The following is a 23,944-nucleotide window of genomic DNA, read 5'->3' as shown; positions in this document are numbered from 1 at the left end:
CGTGATTTTCCTCCCTCACGTTGTTTGATCTGGATTTGATTAAGTTCCATTTTCGACAGAGGGCCCACGGTTCTTTGCAGGCGGCTTGGCGATTCGCGGCTACGTACAAATTGCACCGACCGCGCTGGGTAACGGCGGTACGCCACGTAAAATCCAACGGCAACAGTAACGTAATATGTCTGCGCGCAAGTCTCTGCAAATAGATATCGTTGTGTTGATATAAATTTCCGACCGCTTCCCGATCTTCCCTGCGATATCTAGGACGTTCCGTTCGTCCAATAGTAACCACCCTTTCCATATAACGATCAGCATACAGAGTATACACGTTATTATCTCATTACCATTTCTTCTTGTCTCGTGTCGCCGTTAATGTTATTCTGTCCACGGAGAATTTAAGAAATGTAGTGCCGCGTATCGCGTATTAGAAAAACATCGCGCATACGCATCTTCACTGCCTGCGATATATTCGCGTCTCACAAAAAGAAATCGCGGAATACAGATATCATAAATATAACATTATGAAATTTCGTCAGATATCCCGCTCTTTGTCAAAGCTATGCGTTATCAAAGGTATCCGTTTAAGCATATATCTCAATCATATAATACTTCATATAGAATTTATAACGGAGTAAAACGCGATGAAAACTCGTTATAAAATGCATTGTAAGCAAAATGCGGGTCACAAATTGCTCCAACCGCGGCACCATTAAAAAATGCACTTGAATGCAGATTCTGCATGCTTGAAAAAAGAAAATAGTTCCTGAAATAATACCTCTTAAAATAATGGAAAACTAATTAGCGGATACGGCCATCGCGCGGATCGATTTGATCCACATCTCAGAGAAGTTCGTCCCGAATTTTTCTAGTTAAACCGAATTTCACTTTCAATTTTAGACTCTATCTGCAATTTTATCCGATGAAAATTGATCAACCTGTAGACACTCTCCGCTACCCCCCGACGATTTTAATCGACTATTTTAATCGACTTCTTTTTTTAACGTTCGACGGCGTAACAATTAACTTTGATGAGATATTTCACGATACGTATATTTTCTTATCGACATTCCGAGAAATAGGTGTGTTTGCTCACCGCGTATCTGCATATAACTATGACTTCGTATCGATACAGTGCAGCGAATAGTTCATTTAGTGGATATTCAGATCCAGTAACTAAACAGCTATTAATTTGGCGCAACAATAATTTGCAGCGCAGCAATAATTTCAATAAATATCTTTAAAACTGCTATCTCTTTGGAAAGATTTTATTTAAGAATATGCATCTTTTCAAAGTTTTATTTTAGCAAGTTTAATACTCGCTCGCATTTACTTATACGGCATGCGAGTGTTTTCAGTTTACCGACGAATTCTTGATTGACACAATGTGTAGCAAGTCTGTGGTCATGTTTCAGGTTGAAATGCTGTACCAGCGCTACTTTCTACGTATGAATCAAAGCAACATGACACACGTGCTCGGTCTACTGGTCGGCTTGGCGCTCGCATTGGGCCTACTACTTATCGTGAAGTTAATGCTGATGATCGACAATCAGCCGCTCTTCACGCTGCTACAGAAACCTGAAAATCTTTCCCTCGCGATCACCTTGGTGACCTGCATCGCTGTTTACGCCGGTAAGACTCGACTTTCTCGAATTAATTTTTCACAGTCAACATTTCTCGGCGATAAGAGATGTCGGAATTAAGTTTGCATCTGCTTCAAGATTAAGCTAAAGATAACTTCATATCTGTTTAAGAAATTCAGTTAAAATATCATTTTATAATTTAAAAAGTATTTAAATATTGCTTCTCTTTCCTTTAATGTATTCCTGAATCGGTTTAAAGTTTCCTTCCAATTCAATATTTACTGATTTCACTTACAGTTCAATTATAATTAAGAAATTTTTTTTTACTCTGTATTCGTAACTAAATCAAGAATATATTTTATTATGTGCGTATAAGAATTTAAACTGATTAACACTAATAAAAAGTTATAGTTCTCTAAACCTTCGATACATTTCCTGACACGTTTACTTTTATCGAACGAAAAATCAAATGCAAGTTGCTCGAAATATCGGCAAATAAACGGAAAAAAAATCTAATCACCCAACATATATCACGTGAAAAACCTATTTACAGGGAAATCTCGAACTTTCATAAAATATGCAATTTGAACATTACCGGAATTGCATCGAAAGTGCTATGCAGTCAAATGTCGCAAACGCTAAAAGACGCACATTCTTATCCTATCCTTTATGTGCAGAGGGTCCCTGTTTTCCGTGAGCCGCGATGTTTCACGAGACCCCGGTATCAATAATGCATGAGAATATTGTCTACAAGTGCTGTTTCCTTTCGAAAGCGTCGGGATGCGCAACAAAACCTGCTTTTCGCAACAATTCGCAAAGCTCATGCCTTCATACCTCCCTTTCAACGGGTCGAGCTTTGACCGAGCAATGTCGCACCAGTAATTTTGATTGAATTTCTACCCGAAGAAGCTTACTTATGTAGAATGTATTATGTAGGAACTTTGAAAGCTTGCGATAAATAATAAATCTCTCTCTCTCTCTCTCTCTCTCTCTCTCCCCCTCCCCACGGAAAAATGACAAAGGTCTAAAAAAATATCACCAATTCTGAAATATGTATTGAACACTTGTGCCATTTCGTATCGACTTGGTATTTCTAAGCATTCTCCGAACACTTGGAGACGTAAGATTCGGTAATGAGCAAGAAATTTCTCTTCCAGCTTTGGTGGCAGCCATCTCCAGGCCGGGTATGAATGAGATATGGCTGGCGGGTGTTAGTGGAGCGGTCCTAGTCACCCTGTTGGCCCTACAGGTGACCCTGAGCATTCATTTGTCGCGACAGCACGAAGCGCGCGAGAATACCGGCGATACGTCATTCTCCTCTAAGTCGAAGGACTTGCGGACCGGGGGGCCCCTCGCCGCCGCCTTGACGGCCTGCTTTTTCATCTATATGGCCTACGCTCTATTGCCGATCAGACTCAGGCATGCCTGCATCGCCGGGGTTGTCTTCTCGGCCGCTCATCTCATCGGAGCCTTCCTGCTCTACCAGCAGTATCCTTCCATAATGGCACACGTGAGTCTGACCACATTAGCAAACTTTGCTTATTCGCGAGATCCTTCAAGATCTCTTCACATATTAGATTAGAGAACAGCGCTACTTCCTAAGCGAGATACTTTCTAATTTTCTTAAATCCATCATAAAATGCAAATTTAATGAGGATGATGAGACTCTCGAAGGAAAGTTTTTAATACCTCGTAAATAAAGTTCTCTAAGTTTCCATTTGGGAAGCATCCTCAATGCTTTCCTCTTAACTTACTAGAATTTAAGAAATTGCCTTTTTCTATTAAATGTACAATCGAGAATTGGACTTTGTATGCTCAATCACGACAACTAGGTTTCTAAAAACGGCTTTGTATTTCGTATCACAATGACTTGAAATGAATTGCGAGTATTGATTTTCGACCGCAACGAATCAATCTTCTGAAGTGTTCGATAAGTATACTAGATAATCAGAGCGATATTCGATGTTAAAAACTTTCCTACTTTGATGCAGCGCATGTGACAATTATAAGCTTCAAATTCGTGTTAATTAGTGATCGAGTTTGTACACATACTACGTTTGGCCCAGCAATTAGCGAAAGTAGGTTACCCGATGATATTAATTAATCGATGTTACGCGGGGCTCATAATGCATTGTACGTTTCCGGCGTGTACTTCCGATATATCGCCATGAATCTTGGTCCGTACTTTCAATCAAGATGTCGCTTATTGCAGAATTGTAATTACATACATTATATTGAACAACATGTAATAAAATTTCTCATGACAATTAAATTCAATAATTCTTTGCAATATCCCTCAAATAGATATTCGAATATAAATAAAATGGATTTACGTGTCTAATAAATAAAAAAATTATCTTTTATGCAGGATGTTCAAAGTTAATATAAGCAATGTGAACAAATCAATTTTTTTATAAAAATCACAGATTTAGAAAAAGATTTTTTTATCTTTTACATTCTACACATACTGTAGGAAAAAACATATAAGTTTAAAATCGCGTCGGAATAGATAGTCTAGTCAGGCTTGTTGTATTTTCTATTCTTTTTTTATATATTTATTATAATCCCGTTCTGCATAAATTTAATATAAGTTCCTGATAAATTCTTTATCAAGTATTGAAACCGGCCTGTAAAACATTTAACGTCTAATGTCATGATACTTGGTGATTATCGCTGAAAATGACGGCGCGAATAACAGTACAATTATTAGCAAAACTGGCACTGTAATCAATACATATCGTCACGGAAACGGTTAGAGTTCACGAAGTGACACAATACCCGGCGAACGTGCACGCATCTATTTATTAACATTGCACAAAGTGGGCATGAATGCCCGAAACGAGGTGTGTTGTTCGCAAATAGCTGGCGAACTGAATTGGAAATCTAATTAAAGCGGATCTCGGTCTGCGTCGATGTTTACTCGAGCACGTTTTGACATGGTATTAATTTCATTTCTATTGTCCAATTTTAAACATAAGTGTTCGCGAATGTGATTGCATGATTCGCATCTCCCCTTCAATTCTCTTCGGACCTTTGTTTATTTTTTCACTTTTGCATATGAAAGAGATGGAAAAAAATAACCACTGTGAAAAAACGTAACGTTAAAAAATCTATGACTAAATGTAAATTATTAAATTGAAGGTGTGAACATAAAGAGTTGCGAACATAAAAGATCAAACACGAAATTATTCCAAAGTGGGGCTTAAAATAGATCTCGATGGATTTATTCAGTTATGATTTAAAAAAGTTGAAAAAAACAAGCGAAGAAACCAAGCGTCAAGATGGCAATCGGGAAACTAGTCTTATTCTTACGATTGCGTTCATTACAAATCTCATTAGCTTTTATACAGAGAGCATTGGTTGACTGCCTGATAAGAGATAAGAAAATAAATCAACGCTACAGAGAAAAAGCTAAAGAGAACATCGTGCTAGATGTCGACCCTGCTTGTTGTGAAGTCTCGTGGAAAGAGTTTGGTCTTATTGCATCCGCGGATGGACGTTGCCATCCATCAAGTTTCCCGCCTGGATTCTCCTTTTCGCTCTATTTAAGTTTTATTACGTCGAGAACTCAGGATTCCGCGTAATTACGGACATATCAAGACCTCGCTTTGTCGCCTTCTGTTGTCACCGAAGAATCTAACTTTTTTAAAGACTATCACGATGGATACAAATAGATCTATTATAAAGCTGATAAACTAATATTAATAAAAAAACCAACGCGATACAATATTTCTACTAATAATTATAAATGTATCCTAAATCACTGGCATGAAACAACAGACTTATTCATATTATATTCTACGTATAAATATTTAAAAAAACTTTTATATCTAGCAAAGAAAAGCATTTCGAAATGTATCTGCGAATATCAATACCAAATATTTTAATCTTCAGTAATTTTTAATAAATAAAAGCGCGCGGGGATATAATTACCGAGAGATGTACGATTTAAACTGCTATAGGCATACGTTTAAGATATAGATAGATGAAATTAAGCCACCTGAAAATAGGCTGGCGATAGCCGATGATTCGGACAAAGTGAACGGATCGCGTATCGCAATCTCTTTTAAATGTGGTCCCTGCTGCAATCCGCGCGGCACACCTCGCAGTTCAGCGCATTAATAATTCATATGGCTCGTTATTTTCACATTCGGGAGAGTAATATCATTTCATCGGCCAGGCACACGCCACGTCCCACAAAATGGACCGTAATTGCTTTTCACGCCGCCCGCGCCGCGCGCGATACATACGACGACCCCGATATAACGTTAAAGGCTCAACGGAAGGCTTACGCTTTCAGATAAATCGTGTTGCACCTCACGGGGAATGAAAGATAACGTTTAATTACTAAGGGAAGCTCTTGTTAAGCAACATAAAGCGACGTGTCTGAAAGAATCGCGCGCGATTTTACAACGTGGTTAATTAACGAACTGCAGCGAGGGAGTCGCGTTTGCAGGAAACGTTCCGAGCACATTATCAAATTAAGCGTAGAATCAAATTAACTCTTGAAAGTCGTCAAGCAATTATAATTATATTCCAAAAGAGTCACTCGTGCAATTCGACGATTTTTCGTTATCTTATTCGTCGTTTCTACTGACGATGACGAAAAGTTATGTCATATTCATGCGGTTGAAAACTTTAATATTGCATTATATTATGATAAAAGTAATTAATTAATTTTCATATGTAATTTCTGTAATAATCATCTTTGTTCGAGAAGTAAACCGAAGTTGCTAAGACTTTGAAACTTAAGAAAAGATACGAGGTGAAGCAAAGCGAAAGAAACCCATAGCTAAATGAAGCCCCGGCTTATTAAGAATCAAGGGTGCTCGTAAATTGATCCTTATTACAGCGAACAATTTGATACTTTATGATAAAGTACCGCGAGGCACTGAACCAGAGGTCGACTGAGATCGCGAAAATTTCAATAAAGTTGGCAACAATAAAATGTCAACCGCTTGCGGTTTATATCTGTCTTCTCAGATCGTCAACTTGTCGTCCCTTGTCGTGTACCGCGCTTTACTTTATCGTTGCGAGGGCAGAATGTGCAATGCTAAATGTGCGACCCTAAATTAATCATTCAAGAAACCGCAAAATAGAAAATTAATTTACATACTAAAAGCGAATATTCTACGAAAAATCTTATAGAAAAAACAAACCTACCACAGGATTTATGACAAAATGTGACAGAAGATAATTATAAAAAGTGACTAAAATTAAATTGATAGGGTGGTTGCACGGTTGCTTGTAATTTACGCTTGTTACAAAATCCCCTTGCAAAAAGTGCTTTAGTAAATTACTGTATCTTAATTGTTTTCTTAAGCTTAGATATAAATCACGCGAACGCTCTATTAAAGATAAACAGTGTAAAAAAAATGGTATGCACACCTGCTGTAACTCTTATTCCGTAGACTGATAATTCAGCGCATTTTTCGTTCGGCTTGAGCGAAGATAAATTGAAAGATGGTACTTGGCTTTACAGTCTAATCGGCTTATTGCGTAAGCCACTTGACGATCATTCCGGAACGGTATCACATCCACTTAGGGGAGTGTAATTATATTAAGAACGCGACTTTTTTCGTGACCGATCTATGAGAGGTTCTCTCATTTTACGCTATTATTTCGCACGTCCCTTGTGTACGAGCATATGCAACAAAATATGCATAAGCCGCTTCAGCAATAAACATTTTATAAAGTAGCCTGCAAAATATTTGCTGTTTATGCAGATTACCAGTGAAGCGCAGATTTAACAGAGCGCACACATGCGCATATGCAATATACACACTTTACAAGAATGTACATGTTACTTTAGAAGGTTCAATTCTTGCTAAAGTGTATTTCTGCGAAAAGACTCGAAGGAGCGGCGATTTTTCTGTAGAAATTATTCATGGATTAAAATATCGCGCTACCGAGATCAAAGGAATTACTAATTGCATTCTGAGACAACCGGCTAACAGCAATTAAACATTATAGACACGCGGTGAACGTAATTCCTCGCGAGGCAAACGAGGAAACTTTGCCCAACATCTACTCGCCGACCGGAAAGTTCGCGGGACTGCGACGTCCGCTGACGTATTCTCGGCATTAATGTCCTTATCATGTGTCCGAGTATCCGTGCGGTAGGCTCGGCAAACTTGTTGCCATGATTCGCAGTTCGCGAGAGCGAAACTCAACAATGGTCCTCAAAGGTCCTTTGAACCACCATCCGGAGACGCGGCATTTGACGAAAGACGTTGTCCACCGGCGTTAATGGATACAGACGTCACGTTCTAGGTTTGCTCATTGCATCGACTGTTTCGCCTTTGGAATTCGGTTCCGGCGAGTTCGCATCTCCGCCGGCTTGTTTCGGGATAATTGTCGCTTTTGGAGGATCGGGTGCTCTCGGATAATTAACGTCTCTGCCGCGTCTCATCTACTTCTAGACTGACCTATTTCAAATGTCGCGCCAACGTGCATTCTCAAAGTAGCGACTGTTTCTTAGATACTTTTTCAAGAAGTTATAAAAAACTAATAAATTAGAACAGATTAACTCAGCTCATTGTACGTAAGTTGTTTCTACTCTATGCTTTGCTCTTGTACTAAAAAATATTGACTTATTACTCGAATACGAAAGCTAGAAAAAGGAGTGTAACTTTAACAAATACCGAACTACCGCGTGCAATACGTCCTACGTTTTCACATTCTGATTATTCTAACCCTTGCATATAATTTTTAATTTCATAAAATTTTCAAAATTCGTGCAAAGATATGTCAGTTATGTATACAAAAGGCGATATACTCGTGAGTTATCTATTGTAACGTTGCTTCTCGTGACACTCCGCCTTCCGCAAAGTCTTATCTCGACCATTCGAACCACCCGTAACCGTTACATATCGATATCTTTTTTATGCCGCGTAAAAGCATTAATAACATTCGCACGCGTGCGTATCTTTTATGAATCTGCAGTTTATGGCGCAGTGCGGTTCTTCGCGATAACGTATCTTCTTACGGTTGCACGAGATGCAACGGCAACGCCTGTATCGATCATTTTACGGGTGCGAGTTATCAATGTAATATTTTTTTCCCCTCGCCTTTACGAAGACACAAGGATTATGTGGTATTCGACAAACTTCGGGACGCGGGTACGCGAAAAATCTCGTTTGCCTCACGACGCTTTGCTCGCAGTAATTAGTACTTAGTAATTAACTCAGAAACAACGCCAAGTTTCTTAATTCTTATCTCCACCTTACGAGATAATTCGCTGTCCGGGGGTATTGGGCTAATTGGGTCGCGAAATGTCAGTAACTATTTCTCTTATCGGATATGCTAAATAAAATAGCAAAAGGGCGGGTCCCTTTTGCCCAAGAACTTTATCGTTTCTTATTATATTTCCGGTAGCGATGTAATTGGCGGGAATCCGTGTTTCTACTCTACACGTTTCGCTCTGAAATATATATTAGGGTCGAAATGGCACATTGATGCAAGCCGAATCCATTACTCGATGCACTCGCGTCAATAATTATCCTATTTGTATATCGCAATTTTCTGTGCGAATCCACAGATTTGTCGGGATCGATAGCCATTTCGCTAATCCGGACAAGCGCGCGCGAGCTCACGAAATTTCCGACGGATACTTTAACAATTTGCAAAACGATTTTCACGAACAGCTCAAATAACAAACCGAAGTAGAGACCCCTCGAATACGTATTAGTTTTTTTTTTCAATTTTTCTATATATTTATCGGCCCGGACGAGAGAAGTGCCACTTGAAAACGTGTTTATTCGTGCAATCGAGCGCATGTCGAGTTTTGATGCCTCCGCACGTTGTAAAAGCAAATATATATTTCTGAAATAAGTAAAGTGAAAGGAAAATTGAAATAAAAGAATTTGTTAAGGCGAGGTGAACTGGAAATAACCGCGATTCGAAACGCAAGCGAAGATTTTACCCAAATGTGTGTAAAATAAGATCACCAAAGCGTTAACAAATGAAGACGCTGCGCGAATGTCCCTTATCCCGGATTTGTTCTTCTCGCGCATCCGTCATGTCGCGGAAAAGGGGTTCTCCCTTGACATTACGTCACATGCGCCGTTAGGTGTAACGCGGATCCGATATCGCGTATATCTTTTCTTTTTCGAGCGCGGAAAATCCACCTGGAATGTCCCCTGGTAGGCAGCGGACAGGTGGATTCTCGTAAATAACGGCTTTATTTTCTCGCCCCCGTGGCGAAGGCGGCCGGTAAATGTTTTATTCAATGGCACCGTACGAGATTTTCGTATTGATGACAGAGCCCTGAATTACGTCGATAACAAGATTTCCCCGAATGATTTATGAACGAATATTAAGCCGCTCCATTCACTGGGAAAATCGGCAGATACGAAAAATATTTCAAAAATAAGATACTGCCAGCGACGATAACGCGGTGGCGTGGTATGTTCGTTATTTATGCGGGTTGTACGTCGTCGAAGAGTAGGTAATCAAGAAGCTGCGGGAAAACGTGAACAACGTTCGTTATCACTCTGGGAAAAAAAGACAGTCAGCAACCCATTTTGGGGCCCGCAATAGTAGTAGAATTATTTAAGATTGTTCGTAAATTTACTCTGGGAAAATTAAGCAACTTTGCCTCTTAAGTGAAAAATGATCTCTGCGTTACTGAATATCGACAGAACTAATTGAGAGAATTGATTAGTATTACTTAAAAATCTTGGATATAGATAGAATAGTTAATTGCGATTTTTAGTTACGCGAGGTAAAATTCGTAAAAGATCAGAGTGTTAAGAGCAGCCCAGATAACTCGATTACTAATTGCGGGGCCCCAAAATGGGTTGCTGTCTTTTTTTCCCCCCCGGAGCAGCGGGTTTCAAATCAGAAGTGGTGTAACAGCGTTTCCACTTTAACGAAGACATTAATAACTGATACATTTACGGGCGTAGAGAATTGCGGGATGGGAATAAATAAAATTCGTCGTTTGTAGGGAAGCAAAACGGAACGGTCTGTAGAGAAATTCTCGCCTTCACAACGTGACGCGCCACTTGTTCACGTAATCACGTGATGAAAGCCGCAACATTTGGCACAGTTTATCCCCCGTCCGTTTGTCGGAACCACTCGACACCAGAGATCGCGTCGAAAGTGCCTCTTTCTGGCGCACGAAATCGCTTTGCTCGCAAGCTGGTACACGAAGGAAGCACCGCGTCCCGCCTAATCGACCGGAAATGCGAAAAGAGAACCGCGACAATTCTGTGATGTTACACAGCTGCCGTTTATTTGCGGAGCGGAGGAGCAAGCGGAGGAGCGGCGATGAAGACGGCGGAAGTGCAATGTAGTATATAGATAACGACGAATCCCACCGTTTGTCTTCTCGACGTGAATATTTGACGGAAAATGTCGCGAAAGCGAGAAAGGGAAATGGCAAAAGACGGGTAAGAGAATCAGCGATGAACCTTCTTCGCCGCGACACAGCTAAAAGCTGCATTGCCATCGATTTTGCGGACTTGAGGGAAATTGTTAAAATATGAGAAAAGAAAGCAGTACATCTCACAAACGGAGTTAATTAATTGTTTAGTACGCTTTTCTGACTTTCGTAGAAGACGTAAATACGATTCGAAAGTGTATTAACGCAGTCGCAGGTAAAGAATTTTCAAACATTTGTATAATTAAAGAAGAATTGCAGTTTTCATAGTAACTTCTTATCACTTTTCTCACTAACGACGAGATATTCCTTTGTTCGTTAGCGACGTAACAGATAATAATCTTTATTTATTCCTTTGACTCGCTATTTGTCAAAGACGGGATTAAAAAATTAAGGCTGTTTCTCACAATTATGTACAGACATACCAGCAGTACACCCAGGAGAATGTGTCTTTGAATCAAACAAATTTTCTTTAAATTCTGACCTTACTAGACTTTCACTTAATTTCAAAGAAACGATTTATTCACCTTAACCAAAATTTTATTTGATCGAGACTGCAATTTCTAAGAGAGTTCACATCTGTTTCTTCAAATCTAGCAAATGTTTTAGTAGAAATAAATAAAAAATTTAATAGATTCAAAGAAAAATGATTTTAACGCATCTCATTTGTTTAAATTGGCTAAATCTTTTTTTCTGGGTGTACTGCGTGTCTATCAGATTCATTACACATGTTGTAAAACTGTATGATGGACAGAATATATTATATAAGTGACGCACGCGAGACGCTGCCGCGTCCCTTGATAAGACGCGCGTACACCGGAAGTTACTTATAAATTGTTTGAAATTTCTTTACCTCGGAGAGGTAAGCAGAGATTTATTCCAATAGCCTTCCTAAAGCCAGGCTATTTAATATTAAATACCGAAAGCTGAAAAGTTGGGTGGGAGAGTAAGACCCGAATAAAATTTTCATCAAAACGATGCCGCTGTAGCCTCCCGTGAGGCGCCGATGTTGTATTTAAATATTTGCAAGTCTAAAACAAGTTTTAAAATATATTATAGGGAAAAATTAAATATCCCTTAAAAATGATAAACAACGGACGAAGTAAAACCAAAAGAGCTAAGAACAGATTTTTAGACAAAGTTTGGTATAGAATCCGCTCAGTAACCTTGTTCAATATTATTTTCAGTGTACACTGTAAGTGTAGATGCGGGCGTGAGAAAAAGAGAAAAAATACAATATAAAGTCCAAGAAGAATCTGATTTATAAATTAAAAATAAAATGTATTTTGTTTTGCATAAAAATCGTAGCTAGGACGTTTTATCAACCACAATAGTTCTGTTATATTTTCATTAATTATTTGGCCAGATATGAGAGCGAACCTATTCGCACAATCTACTAAACGTTCATTTCTTCATTTTTCCCCACGATCAATGCAATCCCGTGTTCAATTTCCGGCGTTTTTGGTAATTGCGTGACTACATCGCGGAAATGTGCGGAGATTTTCCATGAAAAAAACGGATATTAACGTGGAACGTGAACAAGACTACAATTTTTTTTTAATCGAGGCTGCGGAGTAAATCGCAAAAAATTCGATACGAAGAATTCGTCGACGTTCGCGTAACTTCCGCGCCGACGAAAACAAATTGAACGGCTGGTTTGGATCCGAATGGCGTGGCGTTATACTGGAAAAAAGCGATGAAAAGATCGCCGTGAAATAAAAAAAGAATAAAATAAAGGTCTGGAGCGGGAAAATAAAAGAGAAAAGGAAAAAGACAAATAAGCTCTAAATAAAAAAACAACGACGCGTTCAGTACGTTAAATCGTTTAACGAACGATCTCTCGATATAAGCTCCGTATTTTCCGTTCTGTCATTTTACGAGTTAAACGCGAATTTTCCCCGACGACATCGCGATTCGCTCAATTCCGCCATCGTTGCGTTAATTAACTTTGAATTAACCAGCGTTGCGCTGCTTTAATTACGATACGAGAATTAAGACACCTGAATGTTATATCGATAGAAGCCTTTGGCTCACGGAAGAGAATTTTTACCTCTTCGTGCGCGCCCAGTAAGAATATTTTCGCGTGATTGCCGCCGAACTGAATCTCTCGCGAACGACGATGACGTGCTCGATCAATCACACTCGATCTTCGATATCGGATCTACGAAGTCACGAAAACGACCTAGATACATCAAATCATCGCGGGCGATTACGAAGGTATCTGCAAAGTCACGTCATCAAAAATATACAAAAAAACGAGCAGTCAAGAGTACGTCATTCTGAAATGAACGTAAGTGTTTCTTCTCCATTAAAGAATCCGTTCCTTTCGGACAAAATTTGATTTTAGATCATTAACTTTGGACTCGTCTCTCACGCTTCACATTTTCATGGCGTGTCTCGCTTAATTAACTCGCAGGTAACCGTTAAATACTCAAGTATTAGAAACATACAGCTATTTAATCGCGTTTTACGGAACAAAGTGCACACCACGTTCACTCGTAGCTAATTGCAAGGCTGACACTTGTTGACAAATCTTATTTGACAGATTTATTAAAGTCTTTCATTTTACACTCCTCTCTGTTTAACTAAATTACGAAATTGCGTAAATCCGTCGACACTCGCAGGCGATCAGTGGCATCATTTTTCACGTCGTGTCTACTTAAAGGCTAATAAAGCCAAGTGAAAGGGCGGCCCGAGCGCTAGGCTTATTAAGTATTCCATTCTCCTAAAAGAGACGACCGTCGTCCATTCTCGCTGTAACTTTCTTTCTTTTTCCGTCCGTTTCTTAACGTGAAGGATGAAGGGGACAGTTCGCGATGAAACGAAGAGGCAATCCGGGGTCGACCCTTATCTCGGCTACCCGGCCGACAATCTTTTCCACTCCAAAAGTGTAACGCGACCTTGTCACAGTGGACAGCCTCACTGACGATCACGAGGCTGAGGATGATTCCGAAGGGTCGACCCGTGTGTATCTTAATAGCCGCGGTAACTATCGATTTTGTTACTAAAATAATTCGGCCCGAATATAGCCTACGGTGTAAACTACCCGCGCCGTGACGCAAATAGCTGCTTCTTCGAAGTCATTTTCAAATAGAGATAAACAGCCGGCGATAGACGGAGAGCAATCGGCGAGGATGGCAATCGCGCCAGTCGAAACGTTGCAGCGAGTTAAATTGAATGAAATAATGGAGCGCCCGACGCGACAGCCGTAATCTTACTCTTACCAATGCGAGACGGAGTTAAGATAACAGCGTCGAAAACGATGGCAGCACAACGATAGTAACGACGACGAATTTGATACGCGGTATTTTAAAATGTACCCTGTAAAAGATGAATAGAATCTTGCGAGGAGACGACCTTATTATTCAGTAAGCATTCCAAATAATTCAACAGCGTATATCTGAAAACGTACGTCGATTCGCGCGGGACAATTGTCTCGCAAACATTTAATTTAATCTCGGAAGCAATTAATTAATTTGCAATAGAATTATATTAAATAGCGTACACCCACATTAAGAGCAATCTTGAATTTGCGGATTAATACGGAGTTTCTCGGAACTAGCATTGTGCGGTTTGTTCTATTTGCGTTTCCGGAACTTCAATCTATCTCGGCAGCGTGCAATCTTAATAACATTTACACGAGCGAACCTATTCTAGTTTCGGTGAATCGCGACAGCCGTGGGCGTACGCGCGGCAGCAAAGAGAAAAAAAAATAATTAAATACTTCGAACAATTTTACAAACGGTAGATATTTATTATATATGTCGGACGCACAATCCGCGAGTTCGATTATGCAATTTTTTTTCAAACGGGGCATTTCTCTCAACCTGATTTTCGCGATAATAGGCGAGAGAGAGAAAGAGCCTTATTTCACGACGAGATTGGATTATACGCGAACGGTTATACGTTTCGTAAGAACGGCACAAAGTGCAACGCTAATGTTAATCACATCGACAAAACGCACAGAGTATGTGTGTGTGTGTGTGTGTGTGCGTATCTAGGATGGGAAAAGTATCAAAAGGTTTTGTCAACGTTGTCGCGGTTGCGTCGGTGATTTTGCTAGATAACTCGCGAAGACGCCGGGGTGCTTTCCCACAGAAATCGCAAAGGGATGGGCGGGAAGGGGGGGGAAGAGGGTTATTAGAAAGGAGCGAAAGGAGAGAATCCCGGCGAAAACCTTGTCCCGACGCGCTTCCATCTCGCGGGATTACCAGTCTCGTACAATCAGCTGCTCGTTCGCGAAAAAAGTTACGACGGGGGAGCCAATTCGGCTGCCGCTCGCGGTAAATTGATATTAGAGAATCTTCCGAATTTCCAGCGCGCGCTGTATTATAATGCCTGATCAATCACATTCCTGTGCGTAATTCATTAGTAAATTCCTCCGTTCTTCAACACGAAGTTCACGATAAATTATGCGCGTTCAGTAACTCGCCGGTGGTGTTACAATTTCATCGTGTATCATTCTTCTGTACAATTGCGTTTTCTAAATTTCTCGAATGCTACGGGGAAGCGCGTTCTATTGAACGCGTAGAAATTTTATAATGCATCATTTTTGTTCTAGTAAAAATAAACAAAAAAAAAGATCTGATCTGTCATTTAAGGTCCAAGGTTGAAATATTTTTGTACGACGTTTCAGATATTTTTATTCGTCTAACAATGCGTCGATCTACGTCCAGCGACTTATCTCCCCAAGACGAGTGGATACACGCGAGAATTTCGAGGATAATAAATTTTACGTTGCAAGGAGCTAATCGAGTTCGCTATGGAAACTGATTATGTAAATTAGGCGGCAAGCACGCTACGCGCATACTTGGTGCGCGTAATAACACATCTTCGGGGCAACGCGTGTTTGTTCACGCGTGTGCGGAATAACGCATATGAAATAATGCATTACTGGGGCGCGAACGAATGCGGACGTACAAACACGAATGCTCGAGTGAAAACGAGCGAAGGTACAAAGGACCGAATGAAACAGCCTCGCGGAAAGGCTGCCATTCCGCAAGAACGTTCATTCGGTCGTTTGCGCGTTCGCTTTTACTATTGCGAGCTGGAAAGAGCACGACGGGCGCGCGACCGCACAGAGAAATCTTTCGCAACACATAAAATGTCGATTAAAAATCCCGCGAGACTCTTGCAAAAAACCGTATGCGCGTTAATTGTTTGGAAAGGAGCGGAGGATGCTCGCGCGATATTTTACCTCGCGAACGCTGGTTGACTTTTAATCCAATGTTTAATCACATTCTTTGCCCCGTTTCCAAAGCCACGAAAAAGACAAAGAGTGAATTAAACCGCGGCTAATGCGATGTTGATCGTCTCTCCTTGTGAAACGTGACATAATTACGAAACCCACGTGGCTGTTTCTTTGCGCGCGCATAATGCCTCTCAAAGGCAACTCTCAAACCTCAAAGAGAGCATTCTACGAGTTCGCGTTTTCGCAAAAACATTTTTGGTGCCGCTCGCTACCTCTGCTTTTCAGTCAAACGGACGTTCACAAACGTGAACTTTCATAATGACTACGTCCGTGGCCCGCGCACGTTTAATTAGAGCATCCGAGAACGAATTGGACGGAACTTCGACGTAGATCCCTGAGGTATGTCACAGAACTTTCGCGATGTCGTTACGATCGTTGATTTATATTTTCAATGAGCTCGGGAAACAGAGAAAGAGAGAAGAGAGAGTGAGAGAGGGGGGGGGGCGAGAGAAAGAAAGAGAGGACTACCTACGAAAGTTGGAATAAACAGGAAGTTTCGTCATAAAACGTGAACTCCGCGTTGATGAAAAATAGATTGCCAGAGGTGGAATCGACTCTCTTCGGCGATGTGCTTTTTTATTTATACACTTTTAATGCATGCGTTGATGCACCCTTTCCGCCACTGAATCAGAGTAATTAGTTTATTGCGTTTTTTTATTATATATTTAAACGGCCGATTGTAGGTGGATCGCGGCGTCGGTAAAAATAAACACGCTGTTTCTGCTTTATTCAAAAATTTCCGAATTACACTCGTGTATGAATAATATCGCAGCGATGTCCGCGAACGGCGAACAATTTTGGTAATTGGTAATGCAACAAAGATTTTTTTTTTCTAAAAATGTATACTTCCTTCCTCATGCAATTATTAATGTTACAAGTGTCAAATTAACGTGACGTAATTTCATAACAAGAACAGCAGAAAGTATTTCAAGAAACATCCTTTTTAGCTGCACGCTACGAAAATACCATATCTAGTAATATGCAAACGCGTTGGTTAATTACGCGTACAACTCATGTAAACTGCAATGGATGCAACGTTAAATTCTTATCGCCATGTATTACTATTCTTCCCTTTGTTCCTTCATTATCTTATTTTACTTTATGTCTTTTGATGTTTATCAATTTTTAATTTAAGTAATGGAAAGGGGTTTGCGTATATGATGACGATGTTATGTTAAATTAAATTGCATCGCGATGCATATAAATGCATCAAAAAGTGAAAGGAAACTTATAGAAACGTAATATAACCGATATGGCTGTTACCGTTAAGTTCTAAAGATCGTATTTTAATAAAATATTAAGGGAAATTGTAACAGAACTATTATAAAAGTCAGGAAGGTCTAGGAACTCATGAATATTACGATGATTTTATCTCGTGGAGAGTTCTCTCAACTTTTACATCGATAATTCTCCGGAGTAGTTTCACTTGTTGCAGAGATTGAAATGCAATTCACACGTTCACTGCGTCTCATCGAAAGCATGTTTCCTTTTCAATTCAACGTAAATGTATTATTCTAATTGTAATTGGAAACGGAAACTGTCCCCGAGTATCTATCGATAAACATTAATAAACTATTTTTTTATACCAAATTTTGGTCCTGTACTTTTTACATGTTACACAATACCGCGTAACATCGGAATTACATCATTTTAGATAAAAAAATGATATGCCGAAATATGTGCAAGTACTTTGGGGGAGAAAAAGACAGCAACCCATTTCGGGACCTTTTTCGGATTCTTTTTTGTAGTCAAGGAACTTAACATTTCGGTTAGTGCCTCTTAAGTGAAAATGATCTTTGCGTTACTGATTGTCGACAGAGCTAATTGAGCGAATTCATTAGTATTACTTAAAAATCTTGGATGTAGATACATTGAGAAAAATTTGATTGTGTCAACAAGACATGCACGATATAATGTATTTTGGTTGAACCAAACAGAATTTCTAGTTATCACAATAGAGCTCGATATTTCACGACTAGAAGTTTGATAGACTTCGCTGTACGTCCAGTAAATCCTAAAGAAATGCTGATTCGTCCATTTTCTACCAGATCTCTAATTAATGCAACCAGATTTTTTTTCAGTGTAGAATAGCTAATTGCGATATTCAGTTACGCGGGGTAAAATTCGTAAAAGATTAGAGTTACGAACAATCCAAATAATTCGATTACTAATTGGGCCTCAAAATGGGTTGCCGACTGTCCTTTTTTTCCCCAGATATTGTCCCGCAAGCACACCTTCGGTACGAGAAACGCATTATTTAATGTCGCTTCGCAAACATCGAGTTCGCGCGGGGTTGATCGCAACACGTAGATAAAGTGGCTCCGTTCTGCTAATAGCGCGGAAATGTATTCCGCGTTGCGTTAATTGGCACGAGTGTTGCAGCGCCGGCGGAAGTTACAAACGGAACAAAGAGAATCCCGTCGCGCGGCCTGATCCGCTTAGGAATTAATCGCGTCCTATCGGAGTTCGCCACGATATTATATCCAATCGAGCCAATTAACGCGTCGTTTTTGCACGCGGCCACGTTGGCGTTCGCTAATAAATCAAATCCGCGCCCAAGGATCATGCATTCGTCAGTGATCCCTTGCGAACGGTTTTCTTTCCGCGAAAGAGCTAGTTGATTAGCAACTTTTAATGAGACGCGAGGTGTCAGATAAGAGGCTTTAGTAACGTTTGTCCGTAGTTTACTTGATTTGATATGCGCCAAGTTTATTGCGGCGACGAGAAACTATAACGTTTCAGTTAGCGCTTTCCTACAGTTACATCTGTGTCAGGTGATAAAGTAGTGCTGCGGTGACTAATAATGTACACAGGGGCGCGACTTGTAATTAATAAGGATATAATTTGGAGTTTATTAAGAGTAAGATTACTAATTAGAAATAAAGAGACACCGGGCCGCTGGACTAAGATCGCGTTTCGATAAGAGAAGATTTGTAATGTCCAAGACTGTCCGGTGCAAGCACTCCTTTAATTACGACACAATCCTGTAACAGGAAACCCGATCGCTATGACCCGATATCAAGTTGCCTCGTAATATCTGTCCGCTGATTTTAAGGAAAGGCAGAGAATAGAAGCCGGTCGCGAGACAAAACGGTCAGTCGACATCGAGATAACGGCGGCCTTTATGAGAAAGAAGTACAACGTGGAATTATTTTTCCGTAAGACCGGACAGGAGTTAATTGTAGAACAATATAATAGAAAAACTTTTAATAACTGAATTGCAATACGCGGTTGAGCTAAATTACTACACGGAGAAAATTTTCTTTTAAAATTCACCCTGAAAATCATGTATGGTATTTTGAACAACTTTATGAAAGTTTTTCGACATTTTACCATACATTTTACTAGTAAAATGTGTACCAATTGTAATTATAATTAAAGTATGGTAAAATTTCAAAATATTCTCATAAAATTCTTCAAAATGCCACGATTGTATGATTTGCAGGATAAATTTTAAGAGAAAATTCTCTCCGCGTAGGGTTACAGAAATTGCACATCGTGCAGTCTAAAGGAAAAATATAAAACAGCGATTTTTCGATTATACCTGCGTGAGACTCAGGTCGAAATAAATGACGGCCAAAGTGTAAGCTCTATGTTTCGCAATCAATACGTCAACGCCGCGCGCTGAATTTATAATAAGACACTATAATAATCTCAAGCATTGCACAAACATCACGTGCCGGCATTTCTTCTCGTATAACATCCTCGAGGCAGAGCAGTTGTTTATCCTTCGACAAGAACTTGGGGTAATCCTAACGAATCACGTAATGAGGCGGCGACGAGCACGTATATTCATTTCAGGAGCGAAACGTGAGAGCTCCGCTCAAGCGGATTTTCGCGACGATCACGTGCACGAGACTCGAATCGATCGACGTCGCATCTCTCGGGGAGGTAAGTTCTCGCGGGGTCGGAAACGGAAGTCACATGGGTGCCTCGGCTCGGCGAGGAGAACGCAAAGACGGAAGGAGGGGAAAAAAACGAATCGATATCTCCTTGCACACTCGGGAGCACTCTTCGACTCTCATGTCTCGGGTCGACCCCCTCGATGCGGATAGCAACCCCGCGACGAAGCTCCCAACGACGCTCTAATGACGCGAACGGACAGAAAACGCGAGGCTGACTGCCGTCTGCTTAATTGCTCTCGGCGAGACACAGCGAAAATTAGGGATGACTTAATTGCACGCGAGTTATCATTTTTCAACTGGAGCGAGTTCAAAAAAAAAGAGGAACCTTTTCACGCGAGCCGCTTTCAACGGCGATACATTTACGTCTCGCCGTCCGAAACCTTCCATTTATTTTCCCGCACGCACGAACGCGATGTCACAACGGCGAAAGATAACTTGTACAAACGGAGATTTCTAGCCGCGCAATTGAAAAGTTGGTTGCATAAATCTTGGCACGCTCTCGGTGTAAATAGAGAAAATTAAAGAACGCGAAATAGAGGAGAACCCCGTAACAATCTTCTCACGTTAGAAAATATAATCCAGTCGTTTCGAAATTCTATTTCTGGAGCTAGCAATACGACGAACGACACATTAAAGCTGCAAATGCAATGCGAAATGCGTCAATGCACGGTGACATGAAAGAGACGCGATTTTTCGTCTCGAAAGCTGCGTTTTATCGACATACATGCATCGACTACGCTGCCATAAAGACGGCAACATGTCCGTCTGCATCAGATTCATCGATAACCCTGATGGATCACTTGCCGTAAAAATGCCTGCATCGAACGTGTTTCGTTACGAAGAAAACTTGCATCGCGGCGATAAAGAAATTTAGGCATTTTTAAGAGTTGACGTATTGCGCAAAACAATCTTATTGAGTTAAAACAAAAATTGTTATGTAATGATAAACGACATTAATTATAGTGTATAATTGTGTCACGTTCAATTTCTCTTGCACTAAATTGTCAATAAGACACTGTTTGCCAGCAAATATATTTTAACAAAATTCTCGATTAAAAATCTCAATAAAATTGTTACTTAAATTTCAATTTTAATTTTAACAAAGATACCGTCGACAAGATTACCGTCCGAATTGTAGAGATTTTTGTCGGAGGACAAATAATTCGCTGTTGCAATTAATTATCATGTGTTATTTAATCACGCGAAGCAATTCTTTCAACGGATGCTCAACAAAATAGCAAGCATATATGCGTTTAAATGTAATGAAAACAGTCAGCTGTAAAAAATTTAAACGGATTGTTGCGAGCAAACATAAATTTCCGCCCCGTTCTATCGCCTCGCAACAAAAAACAAGTCGAGATGGTGTAAAGTATACACGTTAAAGCAAATATGCGTGTGAGAGCAGTATGTATTTTTATTAATGTAATTAAAAAAACTTTTTTTAATATTCTTTAATGTGTAATTTAAATTTCATAATTTATATTTTTCTATTTATCGAATTCGATTTTCTATTAAAAATGATTTATTAAGATACAAGTTGAATAAAAATATTAAGACAGTGTTCGACACTTCCGAAAAATTGCGTTTTATGATTATTAAAAAATTCCTATCTGGAAAGAAAAGGAACATGAAAATGGAGTGCGAACGCGAGGAGAGCGAATATCTTTCAGTAATAGAGGTGCGAGTATGCACAGCCGAGAGCTACGCTCAGGCTCGAGTGGTAGAAATCTGAATACGGAGCGAGAAAGGTCGGAGCAGTTTGTGCGTTTCTCGACTCCCTCTCGTAAGTTCGTATATTTGACTTTTCGGCCGATAGCGAAGAAGTTTTCCGTAAAATTTTATTGTTGGATAGTACGACTATCGATACTTGATTTATTCCAACTATCAATTAGAGTATCGGACTGGAGCGATTAAACAATGTAACGAATATTATTAAATGCGATTGACAATTGCACATAATAAAAAATGTATTACAAAATTATTGTAGAGACTCACAGTCTACAATATAATTATACAATACGTTTCTATGAACGTATTTTTCAATATTCTACGAGATGTACTAATCGCTCCTTGTACCTCAATAATAAAGTCTTTGACTTACCGACCCGACGCGCAACAGCGGAGTTGTATCTGCTACGTGCTGCGTTGATTCTGTAACATATGAATACAAATTTATATTAAAACAGTGCTCCAGAAAACCAATATTGAAAAATAATAATTTTTACGCGTATCGAACTTTTTATTTAGTTAAATATTTTAATGATTCTACCGCCAAAGATTTTCCGTAAAAGATCTTCACGTAAGTAAACTTTATAAAATTTCGAATTTGCTTCTAATTATTATTTCTAAATTATCCCAAATAAAGCAATTCAATATTTTATTCAACAATGAACAAGATAACGGATTAATTTTACAGAAAATAAAAAGTCACTTACCGCAAAGTTGCTCCGCCGGTGCCTGATGCCTCTCCAAGGCCTGCTCCTCCACTCAGGCTGCCCTGTGCTCCAACACACAACACTCGCGACACTCGCGACGCGGTAAACCGGTTGTACGTTTAAATCGATTAAAACAAAAACTGCCCGATAGTATTTGATCCTCGAAAACTGGCGCTGAAATCATAAAAATGAACAAATTCATTAGTAAATAAAATAAATAAATGTGCTCTCTAAAAGTCAATCAGTGGATTATTACTGAATGCAGTCTGTAATCCACTGATTCTTCAATGCACACTCGTGATCGAACGGTAACGCGATTAAAAGCGAATTAATAAAAATTAATCGTCATTTCATTAAATGTTCTCAAAATAAAACAATGTATTGTATTTACACACACCTAGTTCGCCGAGAGATTCGAACGTCGACAATATTCGCATCAACACCGCGCGGATACAGTGTGTATTGATTCAGTAATCAATTGAACTGAGAAAACCATCTAAAAATACACTCGAGATATGCTTGCTGCGAAATTTGAGTGCATAAATTCCGCGAGAGACAAATGCAATTAAATGCCACACATCACTGTATTCCGTTACTTAAATCACTCGATCCGCGCAATCACATATCGCAACATACGCAACACTCACGCACGAAAGTGCAGTTAATTAGAACCAAGCGGCACTTTACACGACACTTCCGACGTTAATGTCACCGACGCTCTGATGTATTTCAAAGCAACGACCAGTTCAGATCGCGGATTGTGCAAAAGTATGCGATGCGATCAAAGTTTGACACTCACGTCGCGTGTCACTTCGATTGCGAATAAATCGCGCCAAGTACGTACCTGCTTGACCGAAATTTCGTCGTTTCGATGCCCGCGCGAATCGTTAAACGTACGAATGAGTTAATTGTGAGAAAAATATGGAAGGAAGGATCGGGAGATCCGAACGCTACGACGCACGGAACAACTCTGAGCTACCGGTGACTTCGCTCCGTACGGTTGACCTTGCGTGAACAATGCGCGTTCGCCGCCGGCAAAAACAATACCGAGGTCGCGGGCCGATCACGTGTCAATCACGTTGTTATTGAAAATGTTAACACTCTCCAAGAGATAGTTTTTGTGCTTGCAATACCGTGTGCCCCGATTCGTTCTCCGCGTTACGTTAGTGGCGATGAAATGTTTGAATATGCCGGCAATTTCGCGTGATTCTACGAGTAAAGTGGACGGCTAGTGAAGACACACGGTTGTCTAATTAAAAATACATACGTAAAGAAAATTATATCGCACGCGCAATACTTCAGAAAGATACATGTATTGTATGTGGAAAACGGGAATTAAAAATGTCGATAATTACCGACATTTGTAATTCCGTTTAGATTACGACACTTTC

General features: G+C 39.8%; 1 protein-coding gene across 4 annotated transcripts in view; it reads left to right on the top strand.

Moving 5' to 3' along the window:
• Nucleotides 1-23,944, top strand: part of LOC105563054 (adenylate cyclase type 6) — a 109,716-nt gene that overhangs the window by 53,810 nt on the left and 31,962 nt on the right. For all 4 annotated transcript variants that reach the window (XM_012014331.1, XM_012014330.1, XM_012014329.1 and 1 more), the window contains 2 exons: nucleotides 1,410-1,626; nucleotides 2,735-3,087. In XM_012014331.1, coding sequence (XP_011869721.1) covers nucleotides 1,410-1,626; nucleotides 2,735-3,087 — 570 coding nt within the window. The remainder of the gene's footprint in view (nucleotides 1-1,409; nucleotides 1,627-2,734; nucleotides 3,088-23,944) is intronic.

The sequence above is a fragment of the Vollenhovia emeryi genome, unplaced genomic scaffold, assembly GCF_000949405.1.
Source record: "Vollenhovia emeryi isolate VEMERY1.0 unplaced genomic scaffold, V.emery_V1.0 DF939180.1, whole genome shotgun sequence".
NCBI lineage: Eukaryota > Metazoa > Arthropoda > Insecta > Hymenoptera > Formicidae > Vollenhovia > Vollenhovia emeryi.
The sequence above is the reverse complement of the archived record's forward strand: the minus strand, read 5'-3'. Positions and strand labels throughout refer to the sequence as shown.